General features: G+C 37.1%; 1 protein-coding gene across 2 annotated transcripts; it reads left to right on the top strand.

Annotated features, from left to right (window-relative positions):
* The first annotated feature begins 1,255 nt into the window (after positions 1–1,255).
* Positions 1,256–11,258, top strand: LOC140813217 (uncharacterized). Of its 2 annotated transcripts, XM_073171703.1 has the most exons (11): positions 1,256–1,321; positions 1,658–1,835; positions 2,331–2,450; positions 2,539–2,647; positions 8,178–8,429; positions 8,515–8,627; positions 8,927–8,991; positions 9,361–9,581; positions 9,656–9,809; positions 10,474–10,514; positions 10,601–11,258. In XM_073171703.1, the coding sequence occupies exons 2-11, from the start codon at positions 1,731–1,733 to the stop codon at positions 10,723–10,725; spliced, it is 1,305 nt and encodes a 434-aa protein (XP_073027804.1). In that variant the 5' UTR covers positions 1,256–1,321; positions 1,658–1,730; the 3' UTR covers positions 10,726–11,258. The 2 variants fall into 2 exon arrangements, with proteins under 2 accessions (XP_073027804.1, XP_073027803.1); XM_073171702.1 differs by lacking the exon at positions 1,256–1,321 and having other exon boundaries at positions 1,330–1,835.
* Positions 11,259–20,305: the final 9,047 nt, after the last annotated feature.

Raw genomic sequence — 20,305 nt, 5'->3', positions numbered from 1 at the left:
CTAATTTTTTATATAAATTGTATGAAATTGATACCATGGTGTTGGTATATTTTTTTTCTATACCAAAAATTTCGATACGGCATACGGTTTTACTTGAAAATTTTGATATACCATATAGAACCACCCATAATAAAAGTTATTTGTGCTCTCTAATTGACCAGTGTACTCATCTGTCTTCCTTAGTTCAATTATAATTTAAGCCTTCTTCCAATTTCTCCATCTCAAACGCGACAACGTAAAGCCTCCATCTGAAACACATATAATGTAAAGCCTTAACACATCGAGGAGAAAGGAACACTGAAATCCACAGTGGATCAGATGAAAGCAAGTGACGAAGCCAGACAGCCACCTTGAAAAATTGAAAGTTTGTTCGCTTTGTTGCATTTTTTTTTTCCATTTGTCACATTTGTGTTCAATTTTCGCAAGCTATTAATGTTGTGCAGCTTTTTATTATGCGATTTTTTGCTGCAATTTATTGTTGGTTATAGGAACGACAATAGTTCAAATTTAAACTAGCATTAAACATGTCTCATTCGAGTCAAGTATAGACCTGAACAACATGTCTAAAAGCAAGTTCGGGGCGAGTAACAACTTTTAATGAACCCTCCCTGATATATACATTGACAACAATTTATTTATTTTTTATATTAATATATATTGATTTTTCTTTTTTTTTAGAAATAATTAATTTTTTTTAATAATGGTATAAATTACTAGGTTGTGACTTGTAATAAAAAAAAAATTTTGTTAGTATATTATTAAAATGTTTTGGTTTGGAAGTATGAACTTGTTTTGTTGTTGTCTAATTACTAGAATTAAAAACGTGTACGGTGTTTAGCAGGTTTGTGGCTCTAACCTAGATTGAACCCGACGTGTTTGGGTGGGCAGTTGGGGGGGGGGGGGGGGGGGGGGGGGGGTCGGGTCCAATTTTTTCTTGACGGGTTGGATCTTAGGATTGGTCAGATCTGTCATGTTTTCATCCTAGCCGGTTTTAAGTGCGTGTTCGTGATTTTTTTAAGTCTAAACTTCTTAGTGTACACATCCACATTTGTCTTGTTCAGCAAATCATTCTATTGCTTGAAATCGAAAAGTATAGCATCGACACACACTTTAAAAATTCCAAGCTCAAAAATTATAACTAAAAAATCACACTTAAAACCAAGAGCAAATCGATACTAGACAAAAATCACCAACAAATCGCACAAAAGAGCTTGTAAAATCACTCAATAACCAACTACAAATCCAGAAGCCAACAAATTTCAAACAATAACAAGCGGGGAACCAATAATAACATGCACAAACAAACATACTACTTTCCAAGGTGAGATACTGACTTCATCGCTTGCTTTCGTCTATTCATCTGTGGGTTTCATCGGTCGGAGGTTCAGTGTTCCATTCTCCTCGATATATTATGATTTTACGTTTGCATTTGAGATGAAGAAATTGGGGGAGGACATAAGTTAGAATTGAATTACGAAGGGAAAATATGCAAAATTTGTCAATTTAGGGGTGAAAATAATTTTAGTGTTTGTCAAATTAGTGCAAATAAAAAATCTCCAACACACAGGGACTAATCAACAAATTTAGTCTCCACATTTGAGATTATTTTTTACAATTATAATATAAATTCAGTGTCTGGTGTGCTATGATGTAGCAGCCCATTACCTTTTCCCGCCACAATCTATCTATAGGCTTAGCTTGTAGTTTGATTACCAAATTTTGGTGAGGAAATGGAGCTGGGTCTAAGCGGGAATGCTCTCAAAATCTTCGCTCGATCAATCATATGCCTGGCGCGAATCGGCAACGAGATCGTCCTTCAGGCATCACCGTCTCTGGTGAGCTATTTTTAATTGTATATTATTCCTGTAATTCGTCGTGTATTTTGACTTACGATTCCTCAAATGTTTTGCTTCTTATCGAAGTTGGTGGAATGCGATGAGCATAACCGCTGTTGCAGCAAGTCGGTTTTGTCTTTTTTCCAGAAATTTATAAGAATGTTTCTATACTTTTTTTTACTAGTTTTGATAAAGTAATTAGGGTTTTAAGGATTTCGGATGGAATTTGATTGTGTCCGAATTATACTGTATAGGTGTTGGCTTTCAGTAAAACAAAACCAGTGTAGGCCTGATGGCATGAATGTCAGTACGAGCTATGTAAAATCAAATGTTCTGAATCATGTTACATTTCAGAAATATACTGATATGAGTATTGGCTGACCACTTTGTTCCAATTTTTTGCGTTCAGTGTAATGTAAATATAGTTTGAATTTGGAATGGAGCGGAGTCTTTGCTGTTTCAATTTTCATTTAATATTCAACTTTTTTGTGGCAGCTTACTTGTCACACTCTTAATTCATCGAGGTCCGCCTATCAATCCATAACCTTGAAACCCGATTTCTTTGATGTCTATTCAGTTTCTGGTGCCCAGGTGCAATGCAGTGTGCTTTTGAAGGTATTCCTTTTTGCGTTAACAACAGTCTCCTAAGATAATTTTTATACCGCCTGAATCAAAATAACTTGATTTATTTTGATTTATGCAGGCCATCTGTTCAGTATTGCGAACTCCAATAGCGAGTATAGAGCATATAAGTGTTCTATTATCTGATCCTAATTCACCAAAGGTGCAGTGGACTTTAGAATGTTTCAATGGTAGAGTCCTATTGTTACATCTTATAATTAATTGCCTCTGATACTCTGCTCAGTTTCCACTAGATAAATAGTTCGCAGTGACAGATTTTGTTAAGTATTGTTGGTGTTCATAAAGAATTGTTTGTTGGATATTATTGCAGAAAAGTTCTAAACCTGATTATGTCCATTTAGCCTTATGTGCAAAAACACATAAGATAGATACGCACATGGCAGTTTGTAGATTGAATAACTATTTAATGGTTCAAGTTGCATACAAGATTTTGATCCATCAAAATTCTCTCTGTTCAAAGTGGAATGATATTCATAACATAGAAGGTGGAAGGGATGAACAGATTCAAATTTTTGTAATAAAAATAAAAAACACGAGTTATTTAGTGACTCAATAATCAAATGAACTCCATGTTTAATTGATTTTCTGCTTCAATGTTTTGCTTTGATTTTAATGCAGAAAACATCAATCATAATTTTACATTGTATTAAAACTGAGTTGATGCCCAGACTTTGTTATCATGAATATTGAATTTCATTCCCTCATATGTTGTAAAACCTGTGGGGTCCTTAACTCCTAATAGTTATTAGGCAATTTGATTAGAGTTAATTAATTACAGCGGAAAACGAGTGAAAATTTTCTTTACAATAAGCCCAAAACATGTCAACTTTGATTATGATACTCAAAATAGTATATAATAAAGTCTCGTCTAAACACATTACATCATAAAATATGCCAACACATAATCAAAATCAACTACATACAACAACTCATATCCTCGGGACATGCCTCGGCATACATATACAGACTGAGATAGACCACTCATCCTTAATGTTAGAGTAGGTGCCCGTCGAGCCAAGTGTTGGCCGAGTGTTCACAATGAAACTCTATGAATAAGCAATCTTTATTTTAATAATATTTGAAATTATTACTTTGGCACATCTTTATCTGTATACCCATGCTAGTTGCATAGATAAAGCCCTTGAATATACAAATAGTAGAAAGAATATGAGATGCTCATATGATGAGTATCATGAAACTCATATTTGTAATACTGTATATTCTAAACGGTTCCTAGTCGATTCAGCCGCCACTAAGAAGGATATAGGCCGCTCGAGTTAGAGACTAGTATCTGCGATGTGAGTACCATGTTTCATTGGTAGGGGACATTGTGATGTCCGAACATGCAGATAGGTGCTCCTTGTAGAGTGCACTGAACAACCCTCAATAAAAGGACTTTCCAAGTGGTTCTCACTTATCGAGTGGAAAAGTCCTGGTTTATGGTTGTACACCATTAGTCCTTATGATCCGGGACAACATTGAGACTCTATGTGCTAGAATTACACTTTGACTTGTTTACCGACTCTCATGGGGTCATCAGGTGGCAAGGTTGGGTGTTCTGTCGAAACACATAGGAGTCGATGCATTGTAGTCGGGGATTCACCGCTTACCTTCGGGTATGGATATCCTATGTATTATCATGTGTATGTAGGTTGAAATCTCTGGTCAGATTATGGTTGTAATTATGAAAGGGGTTTCATAGATTACACCATTGATGCAACTACAACATGACACATAGCATCGATTCATGGACAACTCTCGATAAATCAATGGTTGTCGAATCGATCGGGATATATGAGTTGAAGGGACCGTACTGTACGCTAACCATAATTGAATGGTTCTTGCAGGCACTATCATTTGATACCTAGGGAATCATGTAAGCGATGCTGCTAGGCGTTTAACATGATTGGTTGGGTAGTATCAGACTTGAGTTCTGACGTTCTTGTTATCAAAGTGTTGATAAGTAAGAATGGAGCAATTGGGATATGCTCACATAAGGACATGTTTAGTCCGAATCACATGGAGATGTGAACCCACGGCTAGTCGTATCAATGAACCATTGAGGGCCACACAAGTGCTAGCTTTCTAGATCCCGTTGAGAAGTAAAATAGTTCAATGAGTTGAACGGCTTATAAAGGGGTTTATAAGCGTAAAGAAAATTAGAAGTATGACTTCTATAAAGGAGAAAATAGTTCAATGTGTTGAACGGCTTATAAATGAGTTTATAAGCGTAATGAAAAATAGAAGTATGACTTCTATGAGAGAAATGTAAATTTTGATTTATGGAAGTGTTCCTAAATTAAAATTTGGCCAAGAGAATAATGTATTTGAAAATTGTGATTTTCATAAACATTATTATGGACTAAATTAAATTAATTCAAGTGTTGAATTAATTAAACACTAGTGGGCCTAGTAGAGTCCAAATAATTAAATTAATTCAAGTGTTGAATTAATTAAATATCATTGGGCCTTGTAGAGCCCATTTGGAAATAATTATTTAACTAGTGGGCTTGAGTAAAATCAAGTAAACTATAAATGGGCCCAAATATGTTTGGGACATTTAAATTATAGTCCATGGGCCTTGTAAAAGTTACAAGCCCACTCAACTTGCATGCTTGGGAGGTGAAGAGTTGGGGATTACTTTTGATTAAAATAATGCATGACATGCAACCTTTTTGGATCAACTTTTTGCAACCCCAAGACAACTCATCCTCCCTTATTCTCACCTTGCAATGGCCGAAACTTCCTCTTGTTTTTCTCTCCATTTTTCTTCTCATTTTTGTTCTTCAGTTGTTGAAGGAACAACTCACTTCTCTTTGAAAAATCTTCATATTTTTCTAGTGCAAAATATGAGGGGATCTTCCTAGTTAGTGGTGGGCCTAATTTGAAGGAAAGATTCAAGATCAAGGAGAGCTTGTAGATTTGTCTTGCCTTTGAAGAGCCAAGTTGTTTACAACTTGGTTGGAGCCATTACATCAATCTTTGTGGTTGATAGGTATAAATTTCTCAACACCCTATGCATGAAAGTTGAGATTTTGTATATGCTTGCACAACTAGTACATGGTGTTCATTTTTGTAGAAATTTCTTCCAAAATTTCGGTTTTTGTAAATTAAAATAATTTTGTGCTTCCGTTGCGATTTTGAACACCTTAAAACGATCCCATTTCACTTAACTCAAATGTGACTCCCTCCAGAAGTACCATCTCCAGTCTCCTGATAACCTAGAATACCTGTCATTGTCCACACACGAAGACGACAACAACCCCTCTTGGGGGTGAACAAAGCTCCGTATGGAATAATCATAATATATACAACATGTGTCTACACAATGATGTATGATACACAATGCATGCATGTCGTGGGGATATCAGGTCAAATGCCCATCCACTGAGAATGAATCAGAACCAATCGAATCGCTATCAAATCAATGCTCGAGCTGGCACACCGGCCTCGATCAAGTATAAAGGATGATCGTATGATAGCGTCGGCAAAGTGTCAACAAATCCAAAATCTCAAACAATCAATTATTGGGGCCACAAATGTCTATGTTTTAAGGGCCACGTAATGCCAACATAGCATCGTGCTCACAAACCCCAGAATCAAATCCAATGATATAAAGGTATCCAAGGATAGCTCATCGTACATGTCATGTATCGATGTATGAATAAAATAATGTGCGTTAACAAAATATTTATGTTATACATCGATATCCAATCATGAATGTCATGTGTGCCACATCAACTCAACAAATAAGGCATATAGACATATATTCTCAGTCAAATCAATCAAACATATATCAGATGACACAGATACCTGTCGTATGTTACTCGGTGCAATATACCTCAGTTCTGCGTTTCCAGTCAATGTAGCTTTAAAATTTCTGTACAGAAATGCTATCTACATAATCAACATCTTCATTTCATTCAATGAATTCAATGAAAATCAACAATTCAGGTTCTAAAAAGCTTTTGAAACTTTGAAAATTCATATCAAATTGAAATCATAACATAACTCAATTTCGACTTTGAATCGTAGTTTATTGTCGGTAATTCTATTGCATATATTGAAAACAACTTCAAATACATGCTATTTCAGTGATACACGAAATAAAAGTTCTGAATCGAGAAAAAACATACCTCAAAAGAACGCTCTCGACGCGGGGATTCCGAATATATAATTTGTTTCATGTTTTGACAACGTTTCGAAGTAGATTCGTACACGTAAAACTTTATTTCCAAAATTTTCTTCGAAATTCAGAGAAAGAAACGAGATTTTTCTGTAAAACTCGTTCTTATCAACATTATATATTTGTGTGCGCGCTGGGGCGTTCAAGTAATGGCGCCCTAGCGCGCCGAGCTCTGCCTGGAGCGGTTTTATCTTTCCGCACTGGGGCGGTCAAATATTTACGCCCTAGCACGCCGGGTTCTGTCCAACATGTGTTTCACTGCCGCGCTGGGGCGGTAAAACAATGGCGCCCTAGCGCGCCATGTTCTGTTCACAAACCTTGATATTGTCGATGTTCTGTTCACAAACCTTGATATTGTCGCGTTGGGGCGGTCAAACAATGGTGCCCTAGTGCACCATGTTCTGTCCGGAATGCTAGGTGTCGAATTAGCAAAAATGGTCAACATGAAAGTTGTAGATCTATGTCTTAACTTTCATTTGCCACCGACCTCATTCAATTTGGATATCAGATGCGAAAATTACGCTCGTTCTCCCCAAATGTGTCAATGCAGACACTTCAATGCACAGAATGCATTTCGGGATGATTTTGCCCCTGTTTCCAAATGGATTTGGACAAAACTCAAAACATAAATATTGTAGTACTATGTATTAGCTTTTTAATGAAATTGGTTTCATTACATTTAAACTAATACTCAGATACTTATACTGAAAACCGGAACATGTGTCACTTATATACTTCATGTACTTAATAACATTACAATGTCATAAATTACCGATTATCAAAAATATGATTTACGATAATACGATACACGGTACTTACAAAATCAGATTTTCTAGCCTCGACTCTTTTGGTGGTTGAAAGACTGATTTGCTACCAATTTACTTAGACCTATTGAAATTGCACGTCTTCTGTTCAAAGCAGAAATGCTGCTTATGGTGAAGGAATGGGTACAATAATATGATTCCAAAAACATATAGCTCTTATGCTAAAAAAAACACGTGGCTCTTTGACCTCTAATATGGCAACTGCATATAATTGTTAAAAATGAGAAGCATGGCTGCTATCAAGAAGGCATAAAGTTTGTTGTAGACCTGTTAGACTTAAAAAAAAATTAATGTACTTTGATGACCATGTCCAAAACCCCTTCAATTGCTTGGACAAAAAAATAACTCAAAATATCAGAAATTTCTTTGTGCTTCTTTTACAAGAATTTCTGCTAGACTGAGGTTATTTGGTATAAAATACAAGAATGGCATGCAAATTTATATGTAGCTGAGCTATATGTCACATTTAACTTCCTTTCAATATGGCCAAAAAAAAAGTTCTTAGAAAAGGAGCATTATTTCATTGTTGTCACCTTTAGCCTGTACCTGTAAGTTTTCAATCTCTGCTTAATCATGTTTCAAGTGTGTTGCATCGTGTTGAGACGAATGTATGTCCGCCATTGTATGCCATTAAATCCCATTTCCACCACCTGTCGTGGTTTAGAGTGTGAAATTTATGTTCTTTTACAGGAATGAGAAAAACCTATTGGATCTCATGCAATGTTGAACCTGATATACAACTACTATCACTTGATCGGAGGCTGCTTCCTAGCAGCTTTGTAGTTCGGCCTCGGGATCTCAACAGATTACTAGCTAATTTTCAATCAACACTTCAGGAGATCACAATCATCGCAACACAACAACCTACCTTGAACGCCAATGATGCTGATCAGTTTGGGGGAAAAGCCGTTGAATTTAGAAGTTACATTGACCCAACCTCAGGTACACTAGGAAACTTTGTATATTTTTTTGCACTAGAAAAGGCTCAGTTCACAGCTAATATTAGAGTGTACGCTCCTAAATGCAGAAAATGATTCATTGCTACATACTCAGCTGTGGATAGATCCTAAGGAGGAATTTGTACAGTATGAGCACTTTCGAGATCCTGTAGATATAACATTTGGAGTGAAGGAACTGAAGGTGAAGCAACTGAATACATATTAATTTTCTTTCCTTCAATGACTTATAGAAGTGGTGGCATATAAATGAAAACTTGTAAGCAGATTTTCCATCAACTTAGTTTCATGTCTATGACACATGCATAGTCTATACTAGACTCCACTCTCATGCTGCTAGGAAACCTCTATTACCATCAAAATTATGCCAGCAGGATACTTTGGACTGTTCCCTTTCATCATATCGTGAGCTTTATTATTTTTTCTTTTTCTGTTGTTTGTAACACTTCTCTTCCTTCGGTCTATTTTTGCTATACATTCCAGGCATTTCTTTCATTCTGCGAGGGATGTGAAGTTGACATACACATATACTTTGATAAAGCTGGCGAGTAAGATTAATTTTCTTCTAACACTTGATTAATTAGCCATTTTCTAATTAGCATATAAGCTTTTTCTTTCCATTGTTCATGAAGTTGTTTTCCAATTGAGGATGCCTCTGGTACAGCAAAAGTTCTTGCTACTTCTGTTTGTGGACATGCTGAAATGTATATTTGAATTTTTGGTGTTAGATTAAATGTTTAATATTGAGTTGTATCTTTAGCAAAACAAGAGTTGACAATGCACAGTTGTATTTAATGAAGAACTTTTTTCTTTATAGGTGGATCCACATATTCTGAACATTCCTGCCTATTTACTTGTTGTCATCACATTTTTAGCTTAAAATTGAATTTAATCTGATCGGCTAAATGGATAAACAGGCCAATTCTAATGGCGCCAAAATTTGGCTCAGATGATGAATCCTTCTCAAATTTTGATGCCACACTAGTGCTTGCAACCATGCTTGTCTCGCAGCTCAACTTTGGAAATTCTGCAGGACCTCCTCCAGCTGCCAGTGCAGGGGTTTCAGCACAGCAAGATCCTAATGGAAATACTTCTGATCACCTGTCTGATCACACCAGAATTTGGTCTGAACTCTCAGGTGAGTTCAACATATTTCTTATAATGTTAGACTGAATAACTTGCATTGGTCTTCATGAATTTCTACACATGAAGGAAGTGCAGCAAAAGATGGTAATGACACTGAAGATAGGCGTACCCATGTAGAAGGAAATCAACAGACTAAAGAACATAGGACAATCCAGAGGATTGGTGAGATGAACATTTCTGTGGATAAAAATGCTACTGGAATGCCTGGCTACCAAGGAGCGTATCCTTATAAATATTTCATTGTGTTGCAGGAGTTCTATTGCTATCTTCCTAATGAGTCAAAATTGTATGCTCATAGTCTGATGAACTGGGGTTGAAAGGGAAAAAAAGAATAATTCAGCAATTTTATTCCTAGGAGATGCTAGTAGCTTCAAAAGTACGAAGCTTCAGTGCATATATTTTACTTTTTAATGTTTTTACATGAATTATTTTCAATTACAAGTTTCTCATTTTTTGGTCATATGGTCTCCGTGAGTGAGAAAAGCTAGTCCAACCTCTGAACACTTCTAGGAAATAAAGAAAAAGAGAAAAAGAAAAGTTGATTGTTTCTTGTAAAACGAGACCTAATTTTCATCAGAAATAAAGGGTCTCGATCTTTTGACTTTATTTTGTTAAGTTTAGCACGATGGGACATCAAATTGTTGAAGTATCGGCGCATTTTAAGTCTTAACTCACATTCTTGAACTGATGCATGTTTTTTAGACTGGTAAAAAAGAAAAAATATGTAGTGGTAAATCTTTACCGTAAGAGCCACATTAGATATTATCGGAATCAAATTCATAAACGTACTAGACCATATAAACTTGATAAGAGCATGTGATATACCATAGAACACCTATTTTTAGCAAATATTCACTTTCAATTTTCTTGACGGAATGTAATAGTTGTGGTGCCATGGAAACAAATAATGCAGGAAACCCTCTAGGTTGGTTAAATGTGCAGGTTTACTTAGTGTTTTTTTTATCCTGCTTCATGCTCAATCAAATACTACTTCAATTGTTGTGCTTTTAGGTGGAGATGTAATTGGCAGTACTTTATCACAACGCCATCCTAGAAACTGGGTAGATGCAGTTGCGGATGATGATGAAGAGGATGAAGCAGACTTGTTTGTTCAGTCAACACCTCCATACTCATGAATAGAAGATGTATTTTTCCCCTTTTTAGTAGTTGAAATAAAATAGTGAATATTTAGCCATATGATTCTAAATTAGAACGAGTGGCTTATTTAAAGAAGATGCTCACCACATAACATTTACATGTATGAGAACTTCATAAATTTCTCTGCCTGATTGCATAATGTCCTATATTTCTCCTTTGATGCTGTTTATATATTGTGAATGTTGGGACTCGGTGAAAAGTAGATTCTTTTAAAAATTACTGTATTTTGTATAGATGTCACTGTAGAAGATAATACTTAATCTTCGTCTTTTTCACCCAATTGTTTTTACTTTGTGTATTTATTATTTTTATGTTGACAAAGATGCCGCTTTTTCACTAAGTTCAAAACAAGATAAAAACATAATCGAAACTCGCATCTATCTGTTTCTTGATTTTAAAGTGTGGTCTTAGTGCACATACGAGTAATGTTGATGACTTGGTGTATTGTGTTAGCCTTGTTTGCTTGTTGATCTTGAGGACAAGGTCTTTAAAGGGGAGGAGGGTTGAAACAATCTGTAACGGTTCAACCTACTTGTTATATTGTCTAATTTGGTCTGTGGTCTCACGGCTTTAAAACGTTTCACAACGTGTGGCGTCTAACACACTGGCTCTGATACCAACTGTAACGGCCCAGATTCGACGATCGTCCTCACTGTGCCAAGACGAGTCTTTTTAGTGTGCTTATGTCCTCATTCACATGCACCATAAAAAACTTTCCAATGGGTCACCCATCACAAAATTGCCTCAAACCAAGCACGCTTAACTTTGGAGTTTTTATATGATGAGCTCTCGAAAAGAAGATGCATCTTCTTGATATGAGTATTGCATATAAAATCTTTTAAGGACTTCTCAACTGCACAGTCTCATACCTGAACAGTTTTGGAGATCTCTCTCTTTCCAGTGTGAGATTGGTTTATTCATGTTCTCTTCGCCTAGAAGCCTGTCAGGAGTCATTAATTGTCCGTGCAACCTCATGGCACCGGCGATCACCCCCGCCCTCTTCGGTCCGAGCCTCACACAACCAAAAGTCAAATTCCATGTAATATGAGGCTTTGTCACCTGTTTTATGTTAATTAAATGTCTATGGTGTAATTAAACCTGGAGACAAGTAAAAACCAGAGGGCCTACCCCACCATGACGAAATATCCAAACTACGAATGGATCAGATGTTTTGTAATTGAGATTGCAAAATGATAGGCCAACAGGGAGGGCCTGCTCTAAGGATCAAATATCTAATTGGTATAATTTAAAAACATGTTCAAAAGATATGTGGTATCATTCCAAATATTCAATAGTTGAACCAATCAAAAGTTGGTTAGTTTTTATCTAATGGAATGTGCAAGTTGCTAGGAAATTATTTAAGTTCTAGTTGGTTTTCCTTATTTCTTTGTTCTATCAAAGGCTTGTGATTTGTAGTTTGTACGACATTCAGAAACTTTAATGAGAGCTTAGGGAGTGAGATAATCAGGGAATAGGCTTGGGGTCACTTGCATAACTCTTGTAATTGAAGGAATGAAATTTGTTATGAAAATCTTCTTTGTTTTTCTTCTATAAGCTTTTTGTATTTACATATCACACACATATTCCCCCAACTTGATACAACATTCTCTTAACTATTTCCTCTGTCAAAACTCAACAAATTGGTACCATAGCCATGTTGAGGGTTCAAGGATGACGTCCACAAAGTTAAATCCGGAGAAATTCAATGGGGACAACGATTTTGGATTATGGAGGATAAAAATGAGAGCATTGGTGGTTCACCAAGGCCTCAATATTGCATTGAAGGAGGAGAAAGAATTACCAGTAAGTTTATCGGCCCAAGAAAAGACCGATTTACTTCACAAAGCGAACATTATATTGATTTTAAACTTGTCTAATTTGGTTTTGAAGAAGGTAGCTAAGGAACATACTTCGGCTGGAGTGTGGAGTAAACTTGAGTCTGTACATGACAAAAACTCTACTGAGCAGGTTATTCTTGAAGGAATCCTTGTATGCTTATAAGATGAGGGTATGGTGATCTCGAATGTCAACTGGATGCATTTGAAATGATAATCCAAGATTTAGAAAACATTGGTAGATGATGAGGATCTAACACTCCTACCGATTGGTTCTCTTTTAGGATAATAATCAAATTTTTTGGACAAGTTATATAAAAGAGAGAGTTTGTCTCTGGAAGATGTCCGAAGTGCACTAAGATCTAAGGATTTGAAGAAGAAATCATATACAAAGGACAGAGACAAGGTATGGCTTCAAAACTTAAAAAGTTTATCAGGGCCAAAAGTACTTCTTGGAGATGATAAAGCATGTGCAGTGGAGGGAATAGGCACTTGAGTCTCAAGTTACATGATGACATGGTGAGGACGTTGCATGACGTGAGATACATTCCTAAGCTAAAGATTAATCTTATCTCACTTGGTAAATTTTATAAGGCTGGATATACTTTCACAGGAGACAACAAAAGCTTGAGGATTATCAAGGGAGTCACGGTCATTTACAAGGGAAAACTAAGACATGGATTATATTATCTGTTGAGAAAGGTTGTAACAGGTTCAGTCTGTAATCTTGTGACAGGAAAAAAGAATACAACTTTCTTATGGCACAAGAGATTGGGACATATGAGTCACAAAGGTATTCAGGAACTCAAAATACAAGGAGCGTTAGGGATCGTCTTGAAGATGATTTGGCATTTTGTGAGTATTGTCTTGGTAAATCTCACAAGGTAAATTTCAACACTGGACAATATACAACCGGATAAAAATTGTTCTACATACATATGGACTTATGGGAAACAACGAAGACTCCTTCACATGTTTGTGTAGTGTATCTCTTGACCATTGTGGATGATTATTCCAGAAAAATATGGGTTGTCCACTTCCCAGCAAGGACCAAACCTTCAAAGAGTTCAAGTAATGAAAGACACTGATTGAAACTCAATAAGGGAGGAGGGGACTGACAATGGAATGGAGATCTTTTCAAAGGAGTTAAAAAATGTGTGCAGAAAGAGGACTATTAAGGCACAAGGTTGTACCAGGTAATGCCCAAAAAAATAGATGGGTTGAGAAGTTCAATAGAATCATGCTTGAGAGAATACAATGCATGCTCATTGGTGTAAATCTGCCAAAAGCATTTTGGGCTGAAGTTGCCATCATAACAATATATTTGATAAACAGGTGCCCTTCTACGGCATTAAATTTCAAAACATAACATGAAATCTGGAGTGGGAAATTTCCCGATTATAATATGTTAAAAACTTTTGGTTGCTTAACATATATGTTCACAACAGACAAGATAAACTGGAGGCTAGGGCATTGAAGTGTTTTTTTCTTGAGATATCCAGAAGGTGTTAAATGCTATAACTTTTTCGCCTTGAGCCTAGATACAAAAATTACTTGATCATTAGTGATGTGGTGTTTAAGGAGGATGAATGGCAATGAGGAAGGATGGAGTGAATGTAATGCCGGAGATTTTATATCTGTTAATCTGCGATTATTGATATATGAATTGATATGATTATGAAGGATCGCTCCGAGACTTGAATTGAGTTTTCTTGTGAGATATGAGGTGCGAGGACAGTACCCCTCGCGCATGTGCGCGACATGATGCGCGGGCAGAAGACCTCGCGCATATGCGCGATGTGAGTGCGCGCATATGCGTGAGTCATACGGGAAGCCAAGTGCAATTCCAGAGAACCTCGCGCATATGCGCGGAAGGAGGGCGCGAATATGCGCTAGCTGCCGAGAAGAGATGTGTGGAGACCAGTAGGTCTCGCGCATATGCGCCGGTTGAGGTCGCCATATGCGCGAGATGTGCAGTACATATGTGAAGCCACTTGGTCATGGCATGCAAGATATATATACAAATTGTATTTAATTCCTCAAATTTTCAAAAGAAGAACGAGAAGTTCAGTGAAAAATCCTTACGCCTTTTCATATGCTAGATTTGTGATTGTCCGAAATCCGTCCGTCCGATTTTTGATCTGAGCTCAGTACCGTGTTTCTATCGACGAGAGCTATAACATGACGTAAGTTTTCTTATGTTTTGATATGAATTAAAATTATGATATTGCCAGAATCGGATAAGATTCATATATGATGTTCTTGACATGTTAGACATCGTATGATCGAAACCGGATCGAAGAACAGATACCGTATAAAATTATTAAGATTTTCAGAACTGATTTGATTGAGATTTGATATCTGATTTGTGTTGTTATCGATTATGAGATGTTGGAATTGATATCTGAGTGATATTGTATTGGTGGGTATATTGAGATTGTGCAGTTATGCCGTTGAAACAAGATTTGATTTAGTTCTGATTATATCAAGTATTGATTGAGCGGTGTATTGATATTATACTCCTCGATATTGTCATTGCCAGATTGAGCATTGACAGGCTTCGAATTCGAGACTTCGATAGAGCCAGAATTCAAATAACGAAAGGTATAAATCAATGTTAACCGGCTTGAGTCAAACTGGACTCGAGTTTCCCAAAAACCACATACTTTAGTTATTTCATTGACATTTGCAATTCTTGATATTGATATGCTTAGTCTAATGAGTTATAGCAGAGCAGGTGTCGAGTGTAGGCTGATTTGTCTAGTCATTGGCTGATTTGCCAAGTCTTCAGCTGAGTCGCCAAGACACTGGATGTTTGGCTATATCGATGTTGCTTAGGAGTTGATTCATTCCTATCACCGAGATTCGATATATGTGCTAATGTCCAGGAACCAGGATCCTTAGATTAGAGATTAGTTGAGTCTGAGATGACGAGTCCAGAGTTGATTTACAGTTTATATCGATTCATGTCTTTCTAATTTGATACATGCTATTGATATCTGTTTCATGCTTTTATATTTGTTATACGATTTCATGTATTCATTTTTTATACTGGGATGTATTTCTCACCGGAGTTATCCGGTTGTTGTCTTGTTTGTATGTGTGCATGACAACAGGTGAGACAAGATCAGGGTCACGAAGAGAATGAGAGATTCAAGATTAGCGTGGAGATCCAGACCTAGAGTAGATTGATTTTCAGTACTTGATGTAGTGGCTGAACTTTAGTTTGCGATAAACATATGTTGTACAGGACTTATAATTTATATTGATATTCATATCAGATTAATTCCATTATGTTTCCGCATCTGTATTTTAAAAAAAAAACAATTAGACCCAGATTAATTAAATGATCCTAATAATGATTAAGAAATGAATTAGGTTTGGATCCCCACAGTGAAGGACCTTAAGGAAACCTAATCTAATTCAAATAAGGAGAAAACTACATGGTGGGAAATACCACAAGCCACTGAGAGGACTGAACAAAACTTGTATCAAAGATTGAGGAACATTGTGAATCCCCTATCCCTACTGAAAACTAGGAGGAGCAAACACAATATAATTTGGTCAAGGATGAGACCAGAAGACAAATTATACACCCTGACAGATATGGCTATGATTACATAATTTCTAATGCTTTGGTTGTAGCGAATAACATAAAAGAACAAGGGGAACCAACAACTTATTAGCCTGATTTTGGGCCTACGATTGTCATTTCATCTCAAAATACCAGGATTCACAAAATTCGGAAATCTTTACTGATACCCCGGGATGTCCCGGGTCGTGGATGGTTCCCGGGACATCCCGGGCCAGGGAGCCTGTACATGGAGGGTGCCCGGGTCAGAAGGATAGTGCAACGTACCGTACTTTTGCTACTTAAAATTTGCGGAAAAATTTAAAATTTTCTTAAATAAAACGTGAACCTTCAAAATTGATTAAAATAGTTAAACTGTACATCTCACAAGTTATTGCAACAAAAGATTTGAAAGTTAAAGTTTGAAAAAGTATTCAATGTTTGCATAAAACGTAAAACATGACGGTCCTCAGGTTAGTCTCCCGCTCAGTCCAAGCCTGCTCCTTGGTTCCCACCTCCAGCCTCCTCATAAACATCCTCACCTGCAATGATCAAGTCTAGTGAGTCTAAAGACTCAACACGGATAAACTGGAAGTAACGAGTATTACATAATAAAATCACATGCAAATTTAAAATAGGGCGTACATACTTAAATCTTGAACTTGCGTAATAAAACTTGAACATACGTACATACATACTTAGACGTGCCATCAACATAAACTTTTCTTAAACATGCTTGCATACTTGAACATACAGAACTTCATCATTTTGCGTAGAGGATGTTTTAAAGCAAGTGACCCATAACATATTTCGCCTGATCAAACTAAACCACAATACTGGGCTGACAGTGACGTATCCATTGCCACATGCATGAGATCCCCGTTCATAATTTAACGGGCGGATCGGTCCCTGTTCATAATTTAACGCTTTCCAATCCTGATCTAAACCCGTTCATAATTTAACAGGGTGGAGAGGTCCTCGTCCACGATCACCGACTTCCAAACCCATTCATAATTTTGTCACAAGACATTTAGCATACCTCAAAAACTTGAAAAATTTTCTTTTGCACGTCAACAAACTTACTTGGCGTTGAGGGATTCGTTGGATCTCACTTGGGGCCGCTACTGCAGATACTAACATGAATTTTAAATACTTAACTTGCATGTCTTAGACATAGGTACTCGAGCTCACCACCAAAGTGTATAAGTAGCTTATGACATTCTAGTTCGCTTCGGACTTGACCTCGTTTAATCATCGTACTAAACCATGACATAAAACCACAAAACAAATTCTATATTTTTACATAAATAAATTTTAACTATTGTGCTAAACCATGATATAGAACCCCGAAGCAAATCCTAAAAAAATAAAAAAAATTAATTTTTTTTTAAAAGAGGGTACACGGTCCCCGTGCAGGGGTCTGTGTACGGGTTCGGTTAGGCACTGGAATTTCGTATTTTTGAAGGAAAACGGACACGGACTCTGTGTAGGGGTCCGAATAGGCACTGGACTTGCAAACTCACGAAAATTCACTAACTTATTCATTCACCCTTTCAATCCAAGCCTAAAGATCATGAACTAACACTCAAGACTCATCCTAGGATGTTATTACATTGATTCAAACCCATACAAACACCCCGAACGTTCCCAAACATGGACAAGTAACTTCAATACAACAATAACCCGTAATTCGACATCGTTTCGCTTCCTACGACTTCTATTACATCCCAAGTCAATCCCGACCCAAACGAACCACGAAAAAACACCTAAATACATCCCATAACATATCTAATTGCAGTAGCACAAGCCCGGCGATGCCCAACGAAGCCTGCAACAAGTAACTTCAAGAACATATCACTAACATAATTTTCAAGAAACGCAGTTTGAGCAGTCCCACGAAAACGTTCATAACTCACTCAATATTTATCCAAATATTTCGAATTTTATATCAAATCGAAGGTATCAAAAAATTATATAATTGTCACGTTGGAAGTTTTCAAGGTTCACGACCAAAAAATTGCAGTATTTGAAAAGACAGTAAAAACGAGTTTTCAGATCTAAAATTTTTCTCAAAACTGATCCAAATCATTTTCTGCTCAAACGACGAACGTCATTCATAAAATTTTGCGCATAAAAATAACACGGCACATAATATGACGAAATCGATAGAATATACGTGCTTTTGATATTTAAAATACCGTAACGACGATACCGAAGCGGAGATGGCGCGAGTATTGATCTCGGACGAACGTGGCGCTAAAATCTTTGAAGAAAACACACGAAAGTTTGCTGGACGATGGAGAGGGAAGGGGCGGCTGCAAGGGTTCTTAGAAACCTAGGTTTTTGCTCTCTCAAAAATAAAAATCTGAATGTGTGTTTTTGTGTGTGTAAAAACGTGTAATTGTGTGTGATTGTGTGTAATGTGTGTAAGTGAGTAATTAGGGCAAAATTTTGCTTAATTAAATAATTAATCAAGCTATTTAAAAATGCTAACTCCATTCACAAGTCAATAAAATAGTAATTCACTACACACTCTTAAAAAAATCCCTTAATTAAAATAACACATACACAAAATGCTAACTTTAAAAGTTTCAACTCTTAAATTACTAGATAAATAAATTAGGCGTTAAAATGCAAACAACCGAATAAATTAGTAAAAACACCCCAACCTAAACTCAAAAATAAAATACCACGTTAAAATTGTCAAAATCGTCACCGACTTTTCCTCGATCCCGTTTCGGATAATCGCCTGAAACATTACACTTGAAAAACATTTTAACGTGCATAACATAAACATTGAAATAATGCAATTTATACAAATCATGCATCACTAAATCATTTTAAACATTAATAAAATATTTAACAATTAATAAATGCATGGATTATACGTGTACTGAATTTGGGCTCTACAGTTCTTCCCCACTTATAAAAATTTCGTCTCGAAATTAAGTTTTACCGAAGAACTCCGGGTAGTGAATCCTCATATCTGATTCTGCTTCCCAAGTGGCTTCCTCCACTGATTGATTTAGCCACCGGACCTTGACCAACTTGGTCACTTTGTTTCGCAGCCTCCACTCCTGTTTGTCTAGGATTTGGACAGGTATTTCCTCATAAGACAGGTCTGGAGCCAACTGCAACGGCTCGTAGCTCAGAACATGCGAAGGATTAGCTAGGTACTTCCTCAGCATTGAGACTTGGAACACATTGTGTACCTCGGCCAGATTCGGCGGAAGGGCAACACGATAGGCTAGTGTCCCTACTCTGTCAAGAATCTCAACGGTCCAATAAACCTCGGACTCAGCTTTCCTCTCTTCCCGAATCTTATAACACCCTTCATGGGTGCTATCTTCACGAAAACGTGGTAACCTACGGCAAACTTTAGGTCTCTTCTTCTCTTATCGGCATAGCTCTTTTGGCAACTCTGGGCGGTCTTCATTCTGTCTCGAATCCTGACCACCACATCTGCAGTCTGCTGAACTATCTCCGGACCAAGATCTGCTCTATCACCAACCTCATCCCAATGAACTGGTGATCTGCACTTCCTTCTATACAACGCCTCGTAGGGATTCATACCTGTAGATGCTTGAAAACTGTTGTTGTAGGTAAACTCCACTAGAGGTATCTTCGACTCCCAAGTCCCCTGGAAAGCGATCATACAGGCTCTCAACAAATCCTCCAAAATCTGGATCACTCGCTAAGACTGGCCATCTGTCTGCAGGTGAAAATCTGTACTGAAAAGCAACTTCGTCCCCATGGCTACATGCAAAATCTTCCAAAAATACGATGTGAACCTCGGGTCCTTGTCGGACACAATAGAAACTGGGATCCCGTGCAATCGAACAATATCCGTGATATAAAGCTCCGCATACTGCATCATGGAGAAAGTCATCTTTACTTGCAAGAAGTGCGCTGACTTAGTGAGTCGATCCACTATAACCCAAATAGAATTCGATCGTCAGACTGACTTTGGCAAACCAACCACAAAGTCCATTGTAATATTCTCTCATTTCTACTCTGGGATGGGGAGTGGCTTAACCAATCCTGCTGGCCTCTGATGCTCTGCCTTCACCTGCTGACAAGTGAGGCATTCAGACACAAATCTGCGGATGTCTCTCTTCATTCCTGGCCACCAATACAAAATCTGTAGGTCCT

This window comes from Primulina eburnea, chromosome 14, assembly GCF_022965805.1.
Source record: "Primulina eburnea isolate SZY01 chromosome 14, ASM2296580v1, whole genome shotgun sequence".
Taxonomy (NCBI): Eukaryota; Viridiplantae; Streptophyta; class Magnoliopsida; order Lamiales; family Gesneriaceae; genus Primulina; species Primulina eburnea.
The sequence above is the reverse complement of the archived record's forward strand: the minus strand, read 5'-3'. Positions and strand labels throughout refer to the sequence as shown.